The sequence below is a fragment of the Rhinopithecus roxellana genome, chromosome 4 (assembly GCF_007565055.1).
Source record: "Rhinopithecus roxellana isolate Shanxi Qingling chromosome 4, ASM756505v1, whole genome shotgun sequence".
Lineage (NCBI taxonomy): Eukaryota > Metazoa > Chordata > Mammalia > Primates > Cercopithecidae > Rhinopithecus > Rhinopithecus roxellana.
This window is the reverse complement of record NC_044552.1, coordinates 98,136,441-98,151,771: the sequence shown is the minus strand read 5'-3', so window position 1 is coordinate 98,151,771 and position 15,331 is coordinate 98,136,441. Positions and strand designations below refer to the sequence as shown.

The 15,331-nt window shown below is 41.7% G+C and overlaps 1 protein-coding gene across 1 annotated transcript in view; it reads right to left on the bottom strand.

Moving 5' to 3' along the window:
* The window catches only part of RRAGD (Ras related GTP binding D), a 46,426-nt gene that overhangs the window by 23,220 nt on the left and 7,875 nt on the right, over positions 1 to 15,331 (bottom strand). The window contains exon 2 of the mRNA XM_030928399.1: positions 1,479 to 1,774. Within this exon, the coding sequence (XP_030784259.1) occupies positions 1,479 to 1,774 (296 nt within the window). The remainder of the gene's footprint in view (positions 1 to 1,478; positions 1,775 to 15,331) is intronic.

The following is a 15,331-nucleotide window of genomic DNA, read 5'->3' as shown; positions in this document are numbered from 1 at the left end:
TTCAGTGCATGCAGAGAAGGGCTGATGCCATTTATTTCCCCCCAGCTGCAAAAGGGAGCCCTTGGGGACCCTTCAGGCTGGGCCACGGGTCATGGGCATTTTCTAAGAGCCCCAGACATGGATAGTTTGGAAAGTACCAATGCCCCATACTGCTGTAAACCCCTTCCTAAAATGTATCTGCCTGATACGCACCTGTGGTCCTACTGTCTCCCTTTGCCTCCCCTTTACACCAACTCCAGTAGAAAAGCCCCAGGATATAAAAAACCCAGGGTGCCAAGGAGCCAATGCGGAATACTGGAAAAGAACCTGCTACAGGGATGACTCGTGACTGAGAATGGGGCTCTTCAAAGCTTAGGAAACGGGTTCCCAATTCTTTGCTTCCAACAAAGTGAAAGGAGAACCTACTCCGGAAGCCTGTTGATAAACTACTAAAAGTAATTTTTCATGATAGAAAACTGGGTGATTTAGGGGATATAACTTGGAAGGAATCTGAATAGCTAGACAAATGCTAGAATAAAACACACCTCATATCCACCTACTTACTTATGTGAACAAAGTTTCTCAGTGTTTATATAAACAAAAAACAAAAATAGAACTGATGCCAAATATCGTCTTATTCAAGCATGGATACATGAAGTGGAAAAAATATCAAATATCCATCTTCTTAAGAGGGATATTTATCTCAAATTTTACTTTTTATATTTAATAATCATCTATAAAATACATAATATAATTATATTGTCTTAAGCAATAATTATAATAATTTGTTTCAGGGTCGAGCGCAGTGGCTCCCAGCACTTTGGGAGGCCGAGGTGGGTGAATCATGAGGCCAGGAGTTCAAGACTAGCCTGGACAACATGATGAAACCCAGTCTCTACTAAAAATACAAAAATTAGCTGGGTGTGGTGGCACGCGCCTGTAATCCCAGCTACTCAGGAGGATGAGGCACGAGAATCGCTTGAACCCAGGAGGCGGAGGTTGCAGTGAGCTGAGATATCATGCCACTGCACTCCAGCCTGGTGACAGAGTGAGACTCCATCTCAAAATAATAATAATAATAATAATTTGTTTCAGAAGAAAAATGTTCACACCTAGAACTTTATCTTCATAGGAAATAATAAACAATTAAAAATGTAAATTGATACATGTTTTTGTTGCAGAGAACCTGTGATCTTTTGTAGATGTTGACCAAGGGTACCACAGTGGGGATGACATATTTGGCCTGAATGGGCCCCTCCATCTGTGAGGTTTCCTAGGTCTATGATTTGCTGAAGTGTCAATTGTTCCCTAATGCTCAATGGGTTGATTGTTGGTCACGGATGGAGCGTTTTATCTTTGGAAAAGTCTGAGAGCCCTGACCAAAAAAACACTTGTTTGGTAGAAAGGTCTATTCCAGAGTTTAAAAGCCAAACCAAAAACATGGCGTGGGGTGGAGGGGACTGGCCAGGCCATCATACCCCTGAGACTCTGAGCTTTACCTGTGAGTCAATGACAAATATCAGTGCTCCTGTTCCCCGGAAGATCATCTCATAGTCAAATGTAGGGTCAAAAAAGTCAATCTGTCCCGGGAAGTCCCAAATCTGAAAATTGACAAAGGAGCTGTTGGAAACATCTTCCCGGCATATCTTGTTAGTGCTCTCCAAGAATAGTGTTTCGTTGGGAGACATTTTGTGAAAGACAACTTTCTGAATAGACGACTTGCCGCTTCTCCTCAGGCCCATGAGCAGGATTCTCGGCTTCACCTCAGTGCTGAAGGGGTCGCTGAAGTCCAGAACTGGAGAAACCACAAAATGAGAATGAAGGTGAGATGCTTTCACAGCGGTTAATTAGAGGAGTTTCACTTCCACCTCAAATGTGATTTATGATTCACAGATGATGCCACTCTTCCAAAGAGAGTGCTAACGGCATCCCTCCACTTAAACTCCAAGTCTTGCTGACCTCAGAGCCTGAACACTTAACCACTGGTCTATACTTCCCACCAGGCAAAAGGGACAGCTTTTGTTAAGTGCAAAACACTCAACAATGCAGTCTCACCACTTCTCACACCGTCCCAGGGGCCAGACACCAACATAATGCCACATCACAAGCAGGGACTCAGGAGCGCGAAGAGAGATTTATTTCCAGGAGCAGACGGTCTGTGGAAAGAATCCAGGTCTGAGCATTCAGGAGCCATATTGTTCTCTGAGAAGTCATCACTAAAGAGATGCTTGGTGACGTGAGTTATGCCTCTCTCAGTCACCCTCCTATGGCTACTACTCTCCCAAGCCACGAAGGCCTGGAAAGTGGGCCTTGGACTAGACATCGCAGGTTTGGACTGTGTTACACAGCCGATGCAAAGTCTGTGAGAGACAGACATCTCTCAGGCCCACCCTGGTTCAGGGCTCCCATCCGGTAAGGTAGCTACTAGCCTAATGCAGCTATTTAAATTAAAATTGATTAAAATTAGCAATTCAAATTCTCCTCCTATGAGGTTTCTAGAGAAGCCAAGTTCATAGACACAGAATGTTTTCAGGGGTTGGGGGAAAAAAGGAATGGGGAGTTCTATGTTTAATGGGTATGTAGTTTCAGGTGGGGGAATATGAGAACATTCTGGAGATGGATGGTGCTGAGGGGCGCATAACATTCACATTGTTATGCGCCCCTCACCACCAAAAATGGTTAAAACTGTAAATGTTACGATGTGATATATATTTTGTCACAATAAAAATTTGAGGTTTCCTCAGTTTCATCATGGCTAATACTCAACGGCCACATCCAGCAAGTGGTTAACATACGGGACAGCACAGACACAGAACAGCAGTCCCCAGCCTTTTTGGCACCTGGGACCAGTTTCATGGAAAACAATTTTTCCAGGGACCAGTGGGGGTGGCGGGGTGGTTTCAGGATGATTCAAGCAGGTTACGTTTATTATGTACTTTATTTCTATTATTATTGCATTGTCCTATATAATGAAATAACTCTCAAGCCACCATAATGTAGAATCAATGGGAGCCCTGAGCTTGTTTTCCTGCAACTAAACAGTCCCATGTGGGAGTGATGGGAGACAATGACAGATCATCAGGCATTGGATTCTCACAAGGAGCGTGCAACCTAGATCCCTCACATGTGCAGTTCACAACAGGGTTTGCACTCCTATGAGAATCTAATGCCACTGCTGATCCCTTGAGCCCAGGAGGTCGAGGCTTGAGCCAAGGAGGTCGAGGCTGCAGTGTGCTGAGATCACACCTCTGCACTCTAGCCTAGGTGACAAAGTGAGACCGGCTCAAAAACAAACAAACAAAAAAAAATTCGTAGAATTTAACAGTGTTGATAATTGCACACTTTTTGTGAATATACTAAAATCCATTGAGCTCTGTACTTTAAAAGAGCAAATACTATGGTATATAAAGTATATCTCAATTTTTTTAAAGGTTTCATGAATACACAAAAATAAAAAACCCAGTATGAAACTCAAAGAAGAATCGAGAAAAGAAACCAACGTCTTAAGAAAAAAAAAGAGCTGGGCACAGTGGCTAATGCCTATAATGCCAGCACTTTGGAAGGCTGAGGTGGGAGGCTCACCTGAGGCCAGGAGTTCGAGACCAGTCTGGGCAGCATAGAGAGACCTCGGACTCTATAAAAAAATTTTTTTTTAATTGGCTGGGAATGGCGGCACAAGCTGTCATCCCAGTCACTCGGGAGGCTAAAGTGGGAGGATCCCTTAAGCCCAGGAGTTCAAGGCTGCCGTGAGCTTTGATTGCACTACTGCACTCCAGCCTAGACAATACTGTAAAACCCTGTCTCAAAAAAAAAAAGAATATAAACAAATATAGAGATGTATATATATTAAATTATTATCCTAAATTTTTTATTTCCTTCTTAACTGTACCTCATTATGTCTTTCTTTTTCTCTGGTCTAACCTAATCCAATACAGACTGAAAAATAACCTTTTATTTCCCTAATGTAACCAACAATTTTTCCCCCAAAACTCTACAATTGTCTAAAACACATGTTAATACTTGATAATATCTTAGTAAATTTAATTTACTATATATAATACTTTAATGTTTGAATTTGCAATAGGTGTAGGCAAACATACATATTTCAGATAAAACAATGACTCAATAAAGACAAATTAAACAGGTACAGATGTGCATAGACATTACTCCACTATAAGCAACTTCTCAGCCCTACGTTATCCACCCATACTTTTCCAGTTCAACTGAATCCAATTCAACACATTGCTGATGACATACAATGTAGGCAGTAATGTGGAAGTAAATGACCCAAAATGTAACCAGCTTTCTTCTTCATCAGTGATTATATGCTACCCAGTCACAGTACTGCCATTACAAGTCAATCTTAGCAAGAACAGGGCATGAACTGAAAATGAAATAGGACTTCAAGTTTAAAAATATCAGACAGATAACATGTTCATCTTCCCTTCCCATACTAAATCCCTAAAAATAATAGAAATGGTATGCATAATAAACAAATAGGTGGACAATGAAACATGGATAGCTAAGTTTGAAACAAAAAGGAGAACTCAAAATTGACAACCAGGAAATCCTTAAGAAACACAAAGATCAGATTGAAAAGGGAATCTGCAGTCCTTGACTATGAATGGCAGAGTTCTGCTGTAGAGTGTAGAACTGATGAATCCCACCATAGGAAGGATTATGAAGACAAGCAACAGAGTCATTATTTGGAGAATAACAGTGAAAACAGCCAAGCAGATAAACTCTGTGCACCACGGCCCACTCACCCAAACTTACCCTACACACACTAGGATATCTTTCAGGTGAAAGCAGTAAAATGGAGGAGGTTGGGCATGAGAAGGAAGTCAGTGCCCCCAGTGCTAGTGATGCCCAGAAGGACAAGGAAGCATCCCCACTACTGCCCTCAAAGTCCTCTCACCTCCCCTAACTCTCACTACAATGTGTGGAATAGAGCACTATCAGAGGTGGATACAGTACCATCTTCCCTCCAACATTTCCTTGAACATCAAATATTCAAGTAATGCCAAGATCATGGAAGACAATATAGACTCAACAAATGGAAGAATGTACACCTGAAGAAGCAGAGTTAATAACGGAATCAGAGCAAACTGTCAAGCTAAGTATACTTCAAATACTCAGAGATATGAGAAAACATGGCATTCATGAAACAAGAACAGACAGTTTCAGAGGAAGTGCAGTTATGAAAAAGGGGTATATAGATCTTGGCAATAAAAATGTATGCATTAAAAAGCAGAATAAACACACATGAAGACGGAAATAGTGGACTGGCTAGTCAAAGTCTCTCAAGATGCAGTACAAAAGAATAGAGCCCTGGAAAGTATGAAATCAAAGTTAAAGTGGCATCAGGAATAAGATTCAGAAGAACCATTATTCTACCAAAGAAGTTCCAAAAGGAGAGAATGCAGAATATGGGGAGTAAGCAACATTTGACTAAATAATAGATAATCCTTTCCTAAATTAACAAAAGATAAAACTCAAAATGAACAAACTCACAAAATAAAATGGAGAAACTTAAACAAAAATAAGCCCACACTTAAAAAAAAATCATAGTGTAACTTCAAAATATCAAGGATATCTATAGGAACAAAAAGAGAAGTGAAAAAAAATTAAAAAGCAAGGATAATAATAAAATCCTTAGAAGGGGGAAACAATTACCTATGAAAGAACTAGAAAGACATCAGATGCTTATCAACAACACAGATATGAGAAGACAACAGAATAGATCTTAAAAAGACAAAAGGAAAAAAATCTGTGAACTCATTAATATACCAATCATATCATTTTTCAAATGTGACAGTGAAATAAAGACATTTTCAGATATTCAAGGACTCAGAAAGTTTATTGCCCACTTAATCCCTTTGAAAGAATTACTCAAGGATGTAACTCCTGAAAGAAAAATACACCCAAAATGCCATACAATGTAATCAGCAATGGAAAACAATGAATGGTAAAAGAGAGGTAAGTCAAAGAATGCTATGGTTGCTGCCAGAATAGCATAGTTAAGTATTTTTTTTTTAATTTAAGGATAACCATTTCAAATATAAATATGTACCAAAATGCATTTTAAAACAATCCAGAAGGATACACAGCAAATGGCAAAGTGTAGGTAGAAGGAGAATTTAGAGAGATCATGAAAGGGAATTTGGTTTTAATTTTAAAAATGAAATATATTCACATATACAATTAAAATTGGTTTTGGAAAGGAAAGAAAAACAATTTTTAATGTCTAGGAAGTCATGAGGGACACTGAAATGGGAAGGTGGCCAGGCCTGGTGGTGCACACCTGTAATCCCAGCACTTTGGGAGGCTGAGGTGGGAGGATCGCTTGAGCCCAAGAGTTTGAGACCAGCCTGGTCAACACAAAGAGACCCTGTCTCTACAAAAAATTTCAAAATTAGCCGGACATGGTGGTGGGCATCTGTAGTCACAGCTACTCGGAAGGCTGAGGTGGGAGGATCCCTTGAGCTCAAGAGATTGAGGCTGCAGTGAGCCATGATTGTGCCACTGCACTCCAACCTGGGCAACAGTTAAGACCCTGTCTCAAAAAGAAAGAAAGAAACAATAATTTGTTGGACATGGTGACACATGCCTGTGGTCCCAGCTACTTGGGAGGCTGAGGCAGAAGGATTGCTTCAGCCCAGGGGTTTGAGAACAGCCTATGTAATAGCACGACCCCAACTCTAAAAAACAGAAAGAAGGGAAAAGAAATAACAACTTAAATCTATAGAACTATAATCTGTCAATGAAAATAAGTAAATAAAACAAAATTTACAAAGTAAAAAGACACAACTGACACATTGTTTTATGTTTTAATTTACAAAGTTTGGACTTTTAAGTTTAATTCCAAAGAGGCACAAGTTCACTGAAAACCTTTCATATTCCCTTTCACTTTATTTGCCAAACACAAATGTTTCAAAATATAAAATACTCCTTAAATTGTGATCTCAACTCCACATTTTCTCTTTCAGCTGTGCTCTTAGAGTTTCTGTTTTATGCATACAATAAATATGCGGGTTAATGGGCCCAAAGTAGTTGCTTGGTAAATGTTGGTTAGACAAAAAGATATGTAAAACATGGTTCCTATCTCAGAGAAACTTAGAAATTCAGTCCAAACTATGAGTGTTGGTGTAAAGACAGACAAATAGATCATTGGAACAGACAGAGAAATAAACCCACACACACACAGACAACTGATTTTTCACCAAGAGGTAAAGCCACTTCCATGAAGAAAGGACGGTCATTTTCACCAAATGACTGATGGACCAACTGTACATCCATATGCCAAAAAAAAAAAAAAATTCAACTCACATCAACTCAAAATTGGTTGGCCTAACTGTAAGACCTAAAACTATGAAACTTCTAGGATAAAATATTTATGACTTTCCATTAGGGAAAATTTTCTTAGATATGACACCCTCCCCCAAAAATTGGTAAACTAGATTTTATTAAAATAAAATTTCAATAACCATGAAAACTAAAAAAAAAATAAAAAGAAAGAAAAGCACAACAAATCCAAAAATGAAGAATCTGTTGGGACTTAAAAGACAGCAGCAACTCTCAAAAAAGTAATAATCAAGTAAAAGAAAAACATCAAATGACATTGTTAAGTAATAAAGACAAGACAGACTAGAAGAAAGTATCTGCAAATCATGTATCTGGGAAGGGACTTGTATGCAGAATATATGAAGAACTCTCAAAACTCATTAATAAGAAAACAAATGACCCAATTTTATTTTATTTATTTATTTATTTATTTACTGAGACAGTCTTGCTCTGTTGCCCAGGCTGGAGTGCAGTGGCTCAATCTGAGCTCACTGCAACCTCCACCTCTCAGGCTCAAGCGATCCTCCTGCCTCAGCTTCCAGAGGAGCTGGGACTACAGGCACGCCCCATCACGCTGAGCTAATTTTTTGTAGAGATGGGGTTTCGCCATGTCGCCCAGACTGGTCTTGAACTCCTGGGCTCGAGCAATCCACCCACCTCAGCCTCCCAAAGTGCTGGGATTACAGGCGTGAGCCACTGCACTCAACCAATGACCCAATTTTTTTTTTGTTGTTTGTTTTTTGTTTTTTTGAGATGGAGTCTCGCTCTGTCACCCAGGCTGGAGTGCAGTGGCACGATCGTAGCTCACTGCAACCTCCACCTCCGGGTTCAAGTGATTCTCCTGCCTCAGCCTCCCAAGTAGCTGGGATTACAGGCATGCACCACCATGCCCGGCTAATTTTGTATTTTCAGTAGAGATGGGGTTTCACCATGTTGGCCAGGTTGGTCTCAAACTCCTGACTTCAAGCCTCCCAAAGTGCTGGGATTACAGGCATGACCCACGACACCCGGCTGACCCAATTTTAAAAGTGAAACAAGCAAAAGATTTGAAGAGACAACTTGCCCAAGAAGATTTATGGAAGGTAAAAAAGCATAGGAAAAGATACTCAATACATCATTAATCATTATAAAAGGTAAATCAAAACTATAATGAGATACTATTACATACCCACTAACATGGCTAAAATTAGGAAGACACAGAGTAACAAGTGTTGGCAAGGATGTGGAGGTACCAGAACTCTCATACACTGCTGGTAGAAATGTAAAATGATTCTGTTTTGGAAAGCAGTTTGGTGGTTTCTTAAGAAGTTGAACATACACCTATCTTATTATTCCTTCCATTCCACTGCTGAGTTTTTACCTAAGGGAAATGAAAGTTTTTGTCCATATAAAACATGTACACAAAGATTCATAATAATTTTATTTGTAATAGTCAAAAACTGGAAACAACCCAAATGTCCATCAGCAGGTGACTAGATACACAAATTGTGGTGCATCTCAGCAATAAAAAAATTAACTATTGATACACATAACCCGGATGAATCTCTAATTATGCCAATTGAAAGAAACCATTACTCCTCTTTCATAAATTTCTTTTTTAAAAATGTAAACTAATCTAATCCACAGTGGCAAATAGCATATCAGTGGTTATCTAATAAATGGAAGAGGCAGGGCTGGACACAGTGGCTTATACCTGTAATTCCAGTACTGTGGGAGGCCAAGGTGGGTGGATCACCTGAGGTCAGCAGTTCAAGACTAGCGTGGCCTACATGGCAAAACCCTGTCTCTACTAAATATACAAAAATTAGCTTGGCATGGTGGTGGGTGCCTGTAATCGCAGCTACTTGGGGGGCAGAGGCAGGAGAATCACTTGAACCCAGGAGGCAGAAGTTGCAGTGAGCTGAGATTGTGCCACTGCACTCCAGCCTGGGTGACAAGAGCAAAACTCCATCTCAAAAATTAAAAAAGAAAAAAAGAAATGGAAGAGGCAGTAGGCAGTAAGGAAAGGTCAGAGGGAGGAAGAGGTATGGGAAAATGTTTGGAAGTGATAGATGTGTTCTTTGTCTTCATTGTGCTGATGGTTTCACAGGTGCATACATATGTGAAAACGTATCAAATATGTGTTATTTTATGTCAATTAATTGTTGTAAGTGACAGTTACAGCTGTTACTAAAAAAATGTAACCTCAGAGATAAGAACAGAAACCTTAACAGTTATAGTTGCTCTGCTATCACCTCCCAAACAGCAAGTGTTTAATCAATGCAAAGTACAGGGAAATGCTTGTGGGCCAAGGGGGAGACCCATTGGATCACACAGATTATGAATGCAGATTTAAAGTACTGCAGAATTTGGAGAAGGAGCGGGCAGGAGGTCCTCCAGAAGAGGGAAGTCCAAATGTGAGCAAAGGCACAATGCCTTGCATGGAACAGGAAAATATGCATGCAATGAGAACTAATGGCTATCATGTATGAAGGTGCCTACAATGTGCCAGCCACTACTTTAGGCACTCTACACGCTTCCTCCCATTCATGCTCCTTCAAGAACAGATATTATTATCCCCATTTCACAGGTGAAGAAATTCTGGTTTCCGTGGAGTGCTCACCCAGAGCCCTCACCACCAGAGCCTTCACCACCAATCAGAGCCTTTACCACCAATCAGTTCTCTATTTGTCACATTAAATACTAAACTCTACTCTAATTTGCATATCTTATGACTTAAAGTTTACAGGCTTAGAAAGGTCAAGTAACATTCAAACTGAGGACTGGCCCACTCACGGTCTATGCATTCTCTTTCTGCTGTGCAACACTGCACCCAATTAATGCAAGCAAAACTCCTCGTTAAATTATGTGCAAGTGCAAAAATATTCATGTGTTTATAAATGCCTTTCTTCCCAATTTATACTGCTAGATATGGGCGTAGATTTTAATGTTTCTCCAGCACAGTCTGTAAGTCTCTATGTGGCATGATCATCCATGCTGATGACCTGTAGAAGTTGAATCTCCTCCTCCTGGGAGGGTGGCGAGGTGACAGACACCACTGTGAAGCAGGGAGTATGCATGCATGTTTACATACACAGAAACGCTAGGGAACTAAATACACATATGGCTGCAACAACACATACAGCTGGAAGTATTTCCTTTTCCCTGCCTGCCAAATTCAAGCACAGGCCACCAACCATTAAACAGCTGAGAAAGGGTGGTCTGGATCAGCAAGAACACCATCAACTTTGCAGGGACTCCCTAGTTCCGAACAGATGCATTTTATTACATTCAGCTAGGGTGTATGGAAATACGCTGTGTAGGCTGGGTACAATGGCTCATGCCTATAATCCCAGCACTTTGAGAGGCCAAGGAGGGCAAATTGCATGAACCCAGGAGTTCGAGACCAGCCTAGGCAACATGGCAAAACCCTCTCTCTACTAAAAATATATATATATTTTTTTAATTAGCAGGTTGTGGTGGCTCGTGCCTATAGTCCAGTTACTCAGGAGGCTGAGGTGGGAGGATCACCTGAGCCCAGAAGTCAAGGCTGCAGTAAGCTGTGATAATGCCATTGCACTCTGTACCACCATGCCCAGCTATTTTTTTTTTTTTTTCTTTTTGTGGAGACGAGGTCTCCCTATGTTGCCCAGGCTGGTCTGGAACTCCTAGGCTCAAGTGATCCTCCCACTTCAGCCTCCCAAAGTGCTGGGATTACAGGCATGAGCCACCGTTCCCGGTCTGGGCTGGACATTTCTACAAACTTCACTGGCCCAGTGAGGGAGCATAAGTCTGTTCTACCCCTGAGGAATCTCGGGGAAGGAACCTGCCCAAGATCATATGACTGGTCATCTGAGTGCTCACCCAGAACCTTCACCACCAATCAGCTCTCTGTCTGTAACATTTAATACTAAACTGTAGTCTAATTTGCATGTCTCATGAATTAAAATTTACAGGGGAACTTCTCCTTGAGGTGTTCTACAAAATGGCTTCATTCCAGCTGCTCTTCAAATATTTTATATCTGTGATTTCCAAACCTTAAGTCAGAACACATTAGTCTTCATAAAATCAATTTGTGAGGATTAAACAGCAACAGCATTAAATAACAACAAAGACATTTAAAAAGAAAAAACTAGAAAATATTGGAGCACATGGTATAGCATAAGAGTTAAAATACGGCTTAGTGAAACCTTCTTGGGTTTATTTACATGTATGTGGGTATTTGTTCAGAGTATAAATGTTTTTTACTGTGGGCCAGGGTAAAAAATGTTGTAGGCCACGACTTTACATCAGGAAAGGTTTCTTATATATCAGAAATGGACTGCTGACAAAAATCTTCCCTCTAATCTCCTCCCACCCTCTCCTCAAGTATCTTCTCATAGAGCCCGGGTAGCTTAGCCCCGGTAAAGCGTTAATCTGAGGATCCGGGGTTCAAGGACAGGCACTAAAAAAAAAAAAAAAAAAAAAAAATTCTCTGGAGTACAAGAGGCAGAGAGCTTATGCCAGTAAGGGAGGCACCTCAGCCTCTCAGCCTCCTGCAGAAGGCTGGGCTTTCTCCACCAACACCTCCCTAAGCATTAAGCTCTGTCTCAGGCTTCTAGGCAGGCAAAAGAGAATGAAAGATGACAGCCCCCCTAAAAGGAGCAATCAGGGGACAAGTCTTTAAAAATCCGCTATGGGAGGGCTCCCCTTCAACCTACCCAGGAAGTTGCTGTAGTGAGATGAAATGTACAAGAGGGCAGTTTGTTCTCATTTCAGGAAGGTTCCCTGAACACTGGCCAAGCGTGAGGCAGGGCTGCAGACACAAAGAAAAACGATTCATCCCCCAGCAATCAGAGGGGAATACAGACATGAGAAACTGGCAATTACCATGCACGGCCAGCTAGGTGTTCTAGGCACTGAGAGAGGCTCCCTGGAGGAGTAATAATATCTGAGTCTTAAAGAAGAGGAGGCATGGACCAGATGAATGAGGGAAAGGTTGTTCCAGGAAGAGATTTGCAAGTTCAGGAAACTGGAGGTTAGGGAATGCAGTTTGAAGGCAAGATGAGGCAACACTGTCCAGGGGCTTCCCCGCAGCATTTTTTTTTTTTTTTTTTTTTTTTTTGAGACAGAGTATTGCTCTATTGCCCAGGCTAGAGTGCCGTGGCACGATCTCAGCTCACTGCAACCTCTGCCTCCCGGGTTCAAGCGATTCTCCTACCTCAGTCTTCCGAGTAGCTAGGATTACAGGCGCCTGACACCACACTCAGCTAATTTTCATATTTTTAGTAGACAGGGTTTCACCATGTTAACCAGCTGGTCTCGAACTCCTGACCTCGGGTCATCCACCTGCCTCAGCCTCCCAAAGTGCTGGGATAACAGGTGTGAACCACCTTGCCCGGCCCCCCACAGCATTTAGAATAAAATCCAAATGCCTTCTTCTCCCCCTCACCCATGCCTGGTTCATCTTCTCCACTGGTTCCCTCTCCTCAGCAACACTGGCCTTCCAGAAGGTTCCTCACCTCAGGGTCTCACCTTGCTCCTCCCTCCACCTACAAGAGCTCTTTCTCCAGTTCAGCCCAGCTGCAATGTCACCCCCACTGCTAAATCAGGCACTATCACTTCCTGGGCCATAACCCTGTGCCTTTTTAATAGTCCTTATTATTATTAATAGTCCATCTTTAGTATGTTTGTCTTCCTGTTTGTTTACTTGTTTTTTGTTTGTCTCTCTCACATATGCACAGGCAAAATACAAGGTAGCACATGGCATGAGTTCAATATATATCTTTGAAGAAATTGGTTGATGGAGAGGTGACTGGCTAGCTCAGGAGTGTGATGCTGGGATGTTTGGATTTTACCCTGAAAGCATTGAGGAAATCCTCAGAATTTTTTTGGGGGGGGGTGGGGGACAGGGTCTTGCTCTGTTGCCTAGGCTAGAGTGCAGTAGCGCAATCTCAGCTCATTGCAACCTCCACCTCCCAGATTCAAGCAATTTTCCTGCCTCAGCCTCCCGAGTGGCTGGGATTACAGGCAAGCACCAACATGCCTGGCTAATTTTTGTATTTTTAGTAGAGACGAGGTTTCACCATGTTGGCCAGGCTGGTCTTGAACTCCTGACCTCATGATCCGCCAGCCTCCGCCTCCCAAAGTGCTGGGATTACAGGCGTGAGCCACCAAGCCCGGCCTGGAAATCACTAAGGATTTTAAGGGGAGATTAATGTGATTTACATTTCATTAAGTTCACTCCAGAAACAGACTCCCTTGCGGGAGCCAGGATAGAATTAGGAGGTTGTTCTAGAACATGAATGACAAAGAACTAAGGCACAGGCTGTGGAAACAGGCAGAAGAAATGGACTTGTGAGCTCAAATCTGTGTCACATTAGGCATGGGGGACAAAGGAGACAGAAGCCCTGGGTTGCTGACCTGGCAGCCCATTCACCAAGAAGGTTAGGGGGACGAAGCTGAAAAAGTATTTAAACTTGTTGAGTCTGAGGGGATTGCTGGTCTGCAGCTTACGTTGGGAAAGGGCCTCAGAAGGGAGGTAAGAATGTGACAGGCTTGAAGCAGGGAATGGAGGCTGCTGAGCTAGCCCATGCCTGATGGTCCTTTACCCCCGACCTCGTTGGGTGAAAGTGAGGGCATGTTTGAGGAGTTTTAGCCTTGGCCACAGCTCAAAAACTAACCCACTCCAACCTCTCATCAACCAGCGGTCGCTGGTGGTAACACTCATCCTTTACAAATGTCAGTACCATCTCAAGGTGGTAACACTCATCCTTTACAAATGTCAGTGACACCTCCCATGCAGGTACTCATCAATGGCCATGATGTTTCAGTCAAGCAGGCTGAGTAAGCTCTAGAGATCTGATATACAACAGGGTACCTACAATAGCATATTGTATGCTTAAAAACTTATTAAGGCAGATCTCATGTTAGGTGCTTTTAACATAATGACATTTTAAAAAACTGTCAAGACATAAAGTACCAATTCAAAGGTAATTAGGGAACATCCAGGCATTGAGAACCTTTATGTCTGTGGAATATTATAAGGCAACAAAGTGGTCTTTACCTGGGGATATATACATTTTATATATATAGCTCTGTGTGTGTGTGTGTGTGTGTGTGTGTGTGTGTGTGTGTGTATGGCCATGGATGATAACAGAATTCTTGATTGGTTTTCTTTTTCTTTTTCTTTTTTTTTTTTTTTGGCAAGAGAGGGTCTCACTCTGTCACTCAGGCTAGAGTTCAGTGAGTGGCTCAATCACAGCTCACTGCAGCCTCAAACTCCTGGGCTCAAGTGATCCTCCTGCCTCAGCCTCCCAAGTAGCGAGGACACACCACCTCCACCACAGCTGGCTAATATTTTAACTTTTTAATTTTTTGGGGGGAGGGGTGGTGGTTAGAACAGGGTCTTGCCATGTTGCCCAGGTTGGTCTTGAACACCTGGGCTCAAGCAATCCTCCCACCTTGGCATCCCAAAGTGTTGGGATTACAGGCATGAGCCACTGCGCCCGACAACTTCTTGATTTAAATCTTTATTCTCTATATTCAGAAAACATCAATGTGGCCTTTTGCCATTTTTCCCATATGGGTTATTACACACATACTTGAAGAATAAAAAACAGTTGTCATTTGAAGGAGTATTAGGTATTGGTAAGCAACTTCTACCGTTCTATAAAATTTTAATATTATATTCCAAAGGGGGCTTTGTTCCTATTAGTCTAACATTTGGGCCCAATAGCCTGTGTAACACAAAGTATAGAAAAATATGAACACATGATTTTGCAGTTTGTAACTCAACAAAATTAAAATTGTTGTTAAAACAAACTGAGGCCGCAGTGCTTACCCACAGCAAACACTCAATAGATGTTTGTTGAGATGATTACGTGAAAGTGACTGAGCAGAATTTGAGGCTAAATTAACTGAAGCTTTAAAAAGAAACTTCACGTCTGACTTTGGCCCAGATCAGCACTTGGAACTGGGTATCAAGAGGATCAGCTTTATGCCTAGGTGAAGGTTTATTTACTGTGGTCAGGGACACCAAATAGACCTC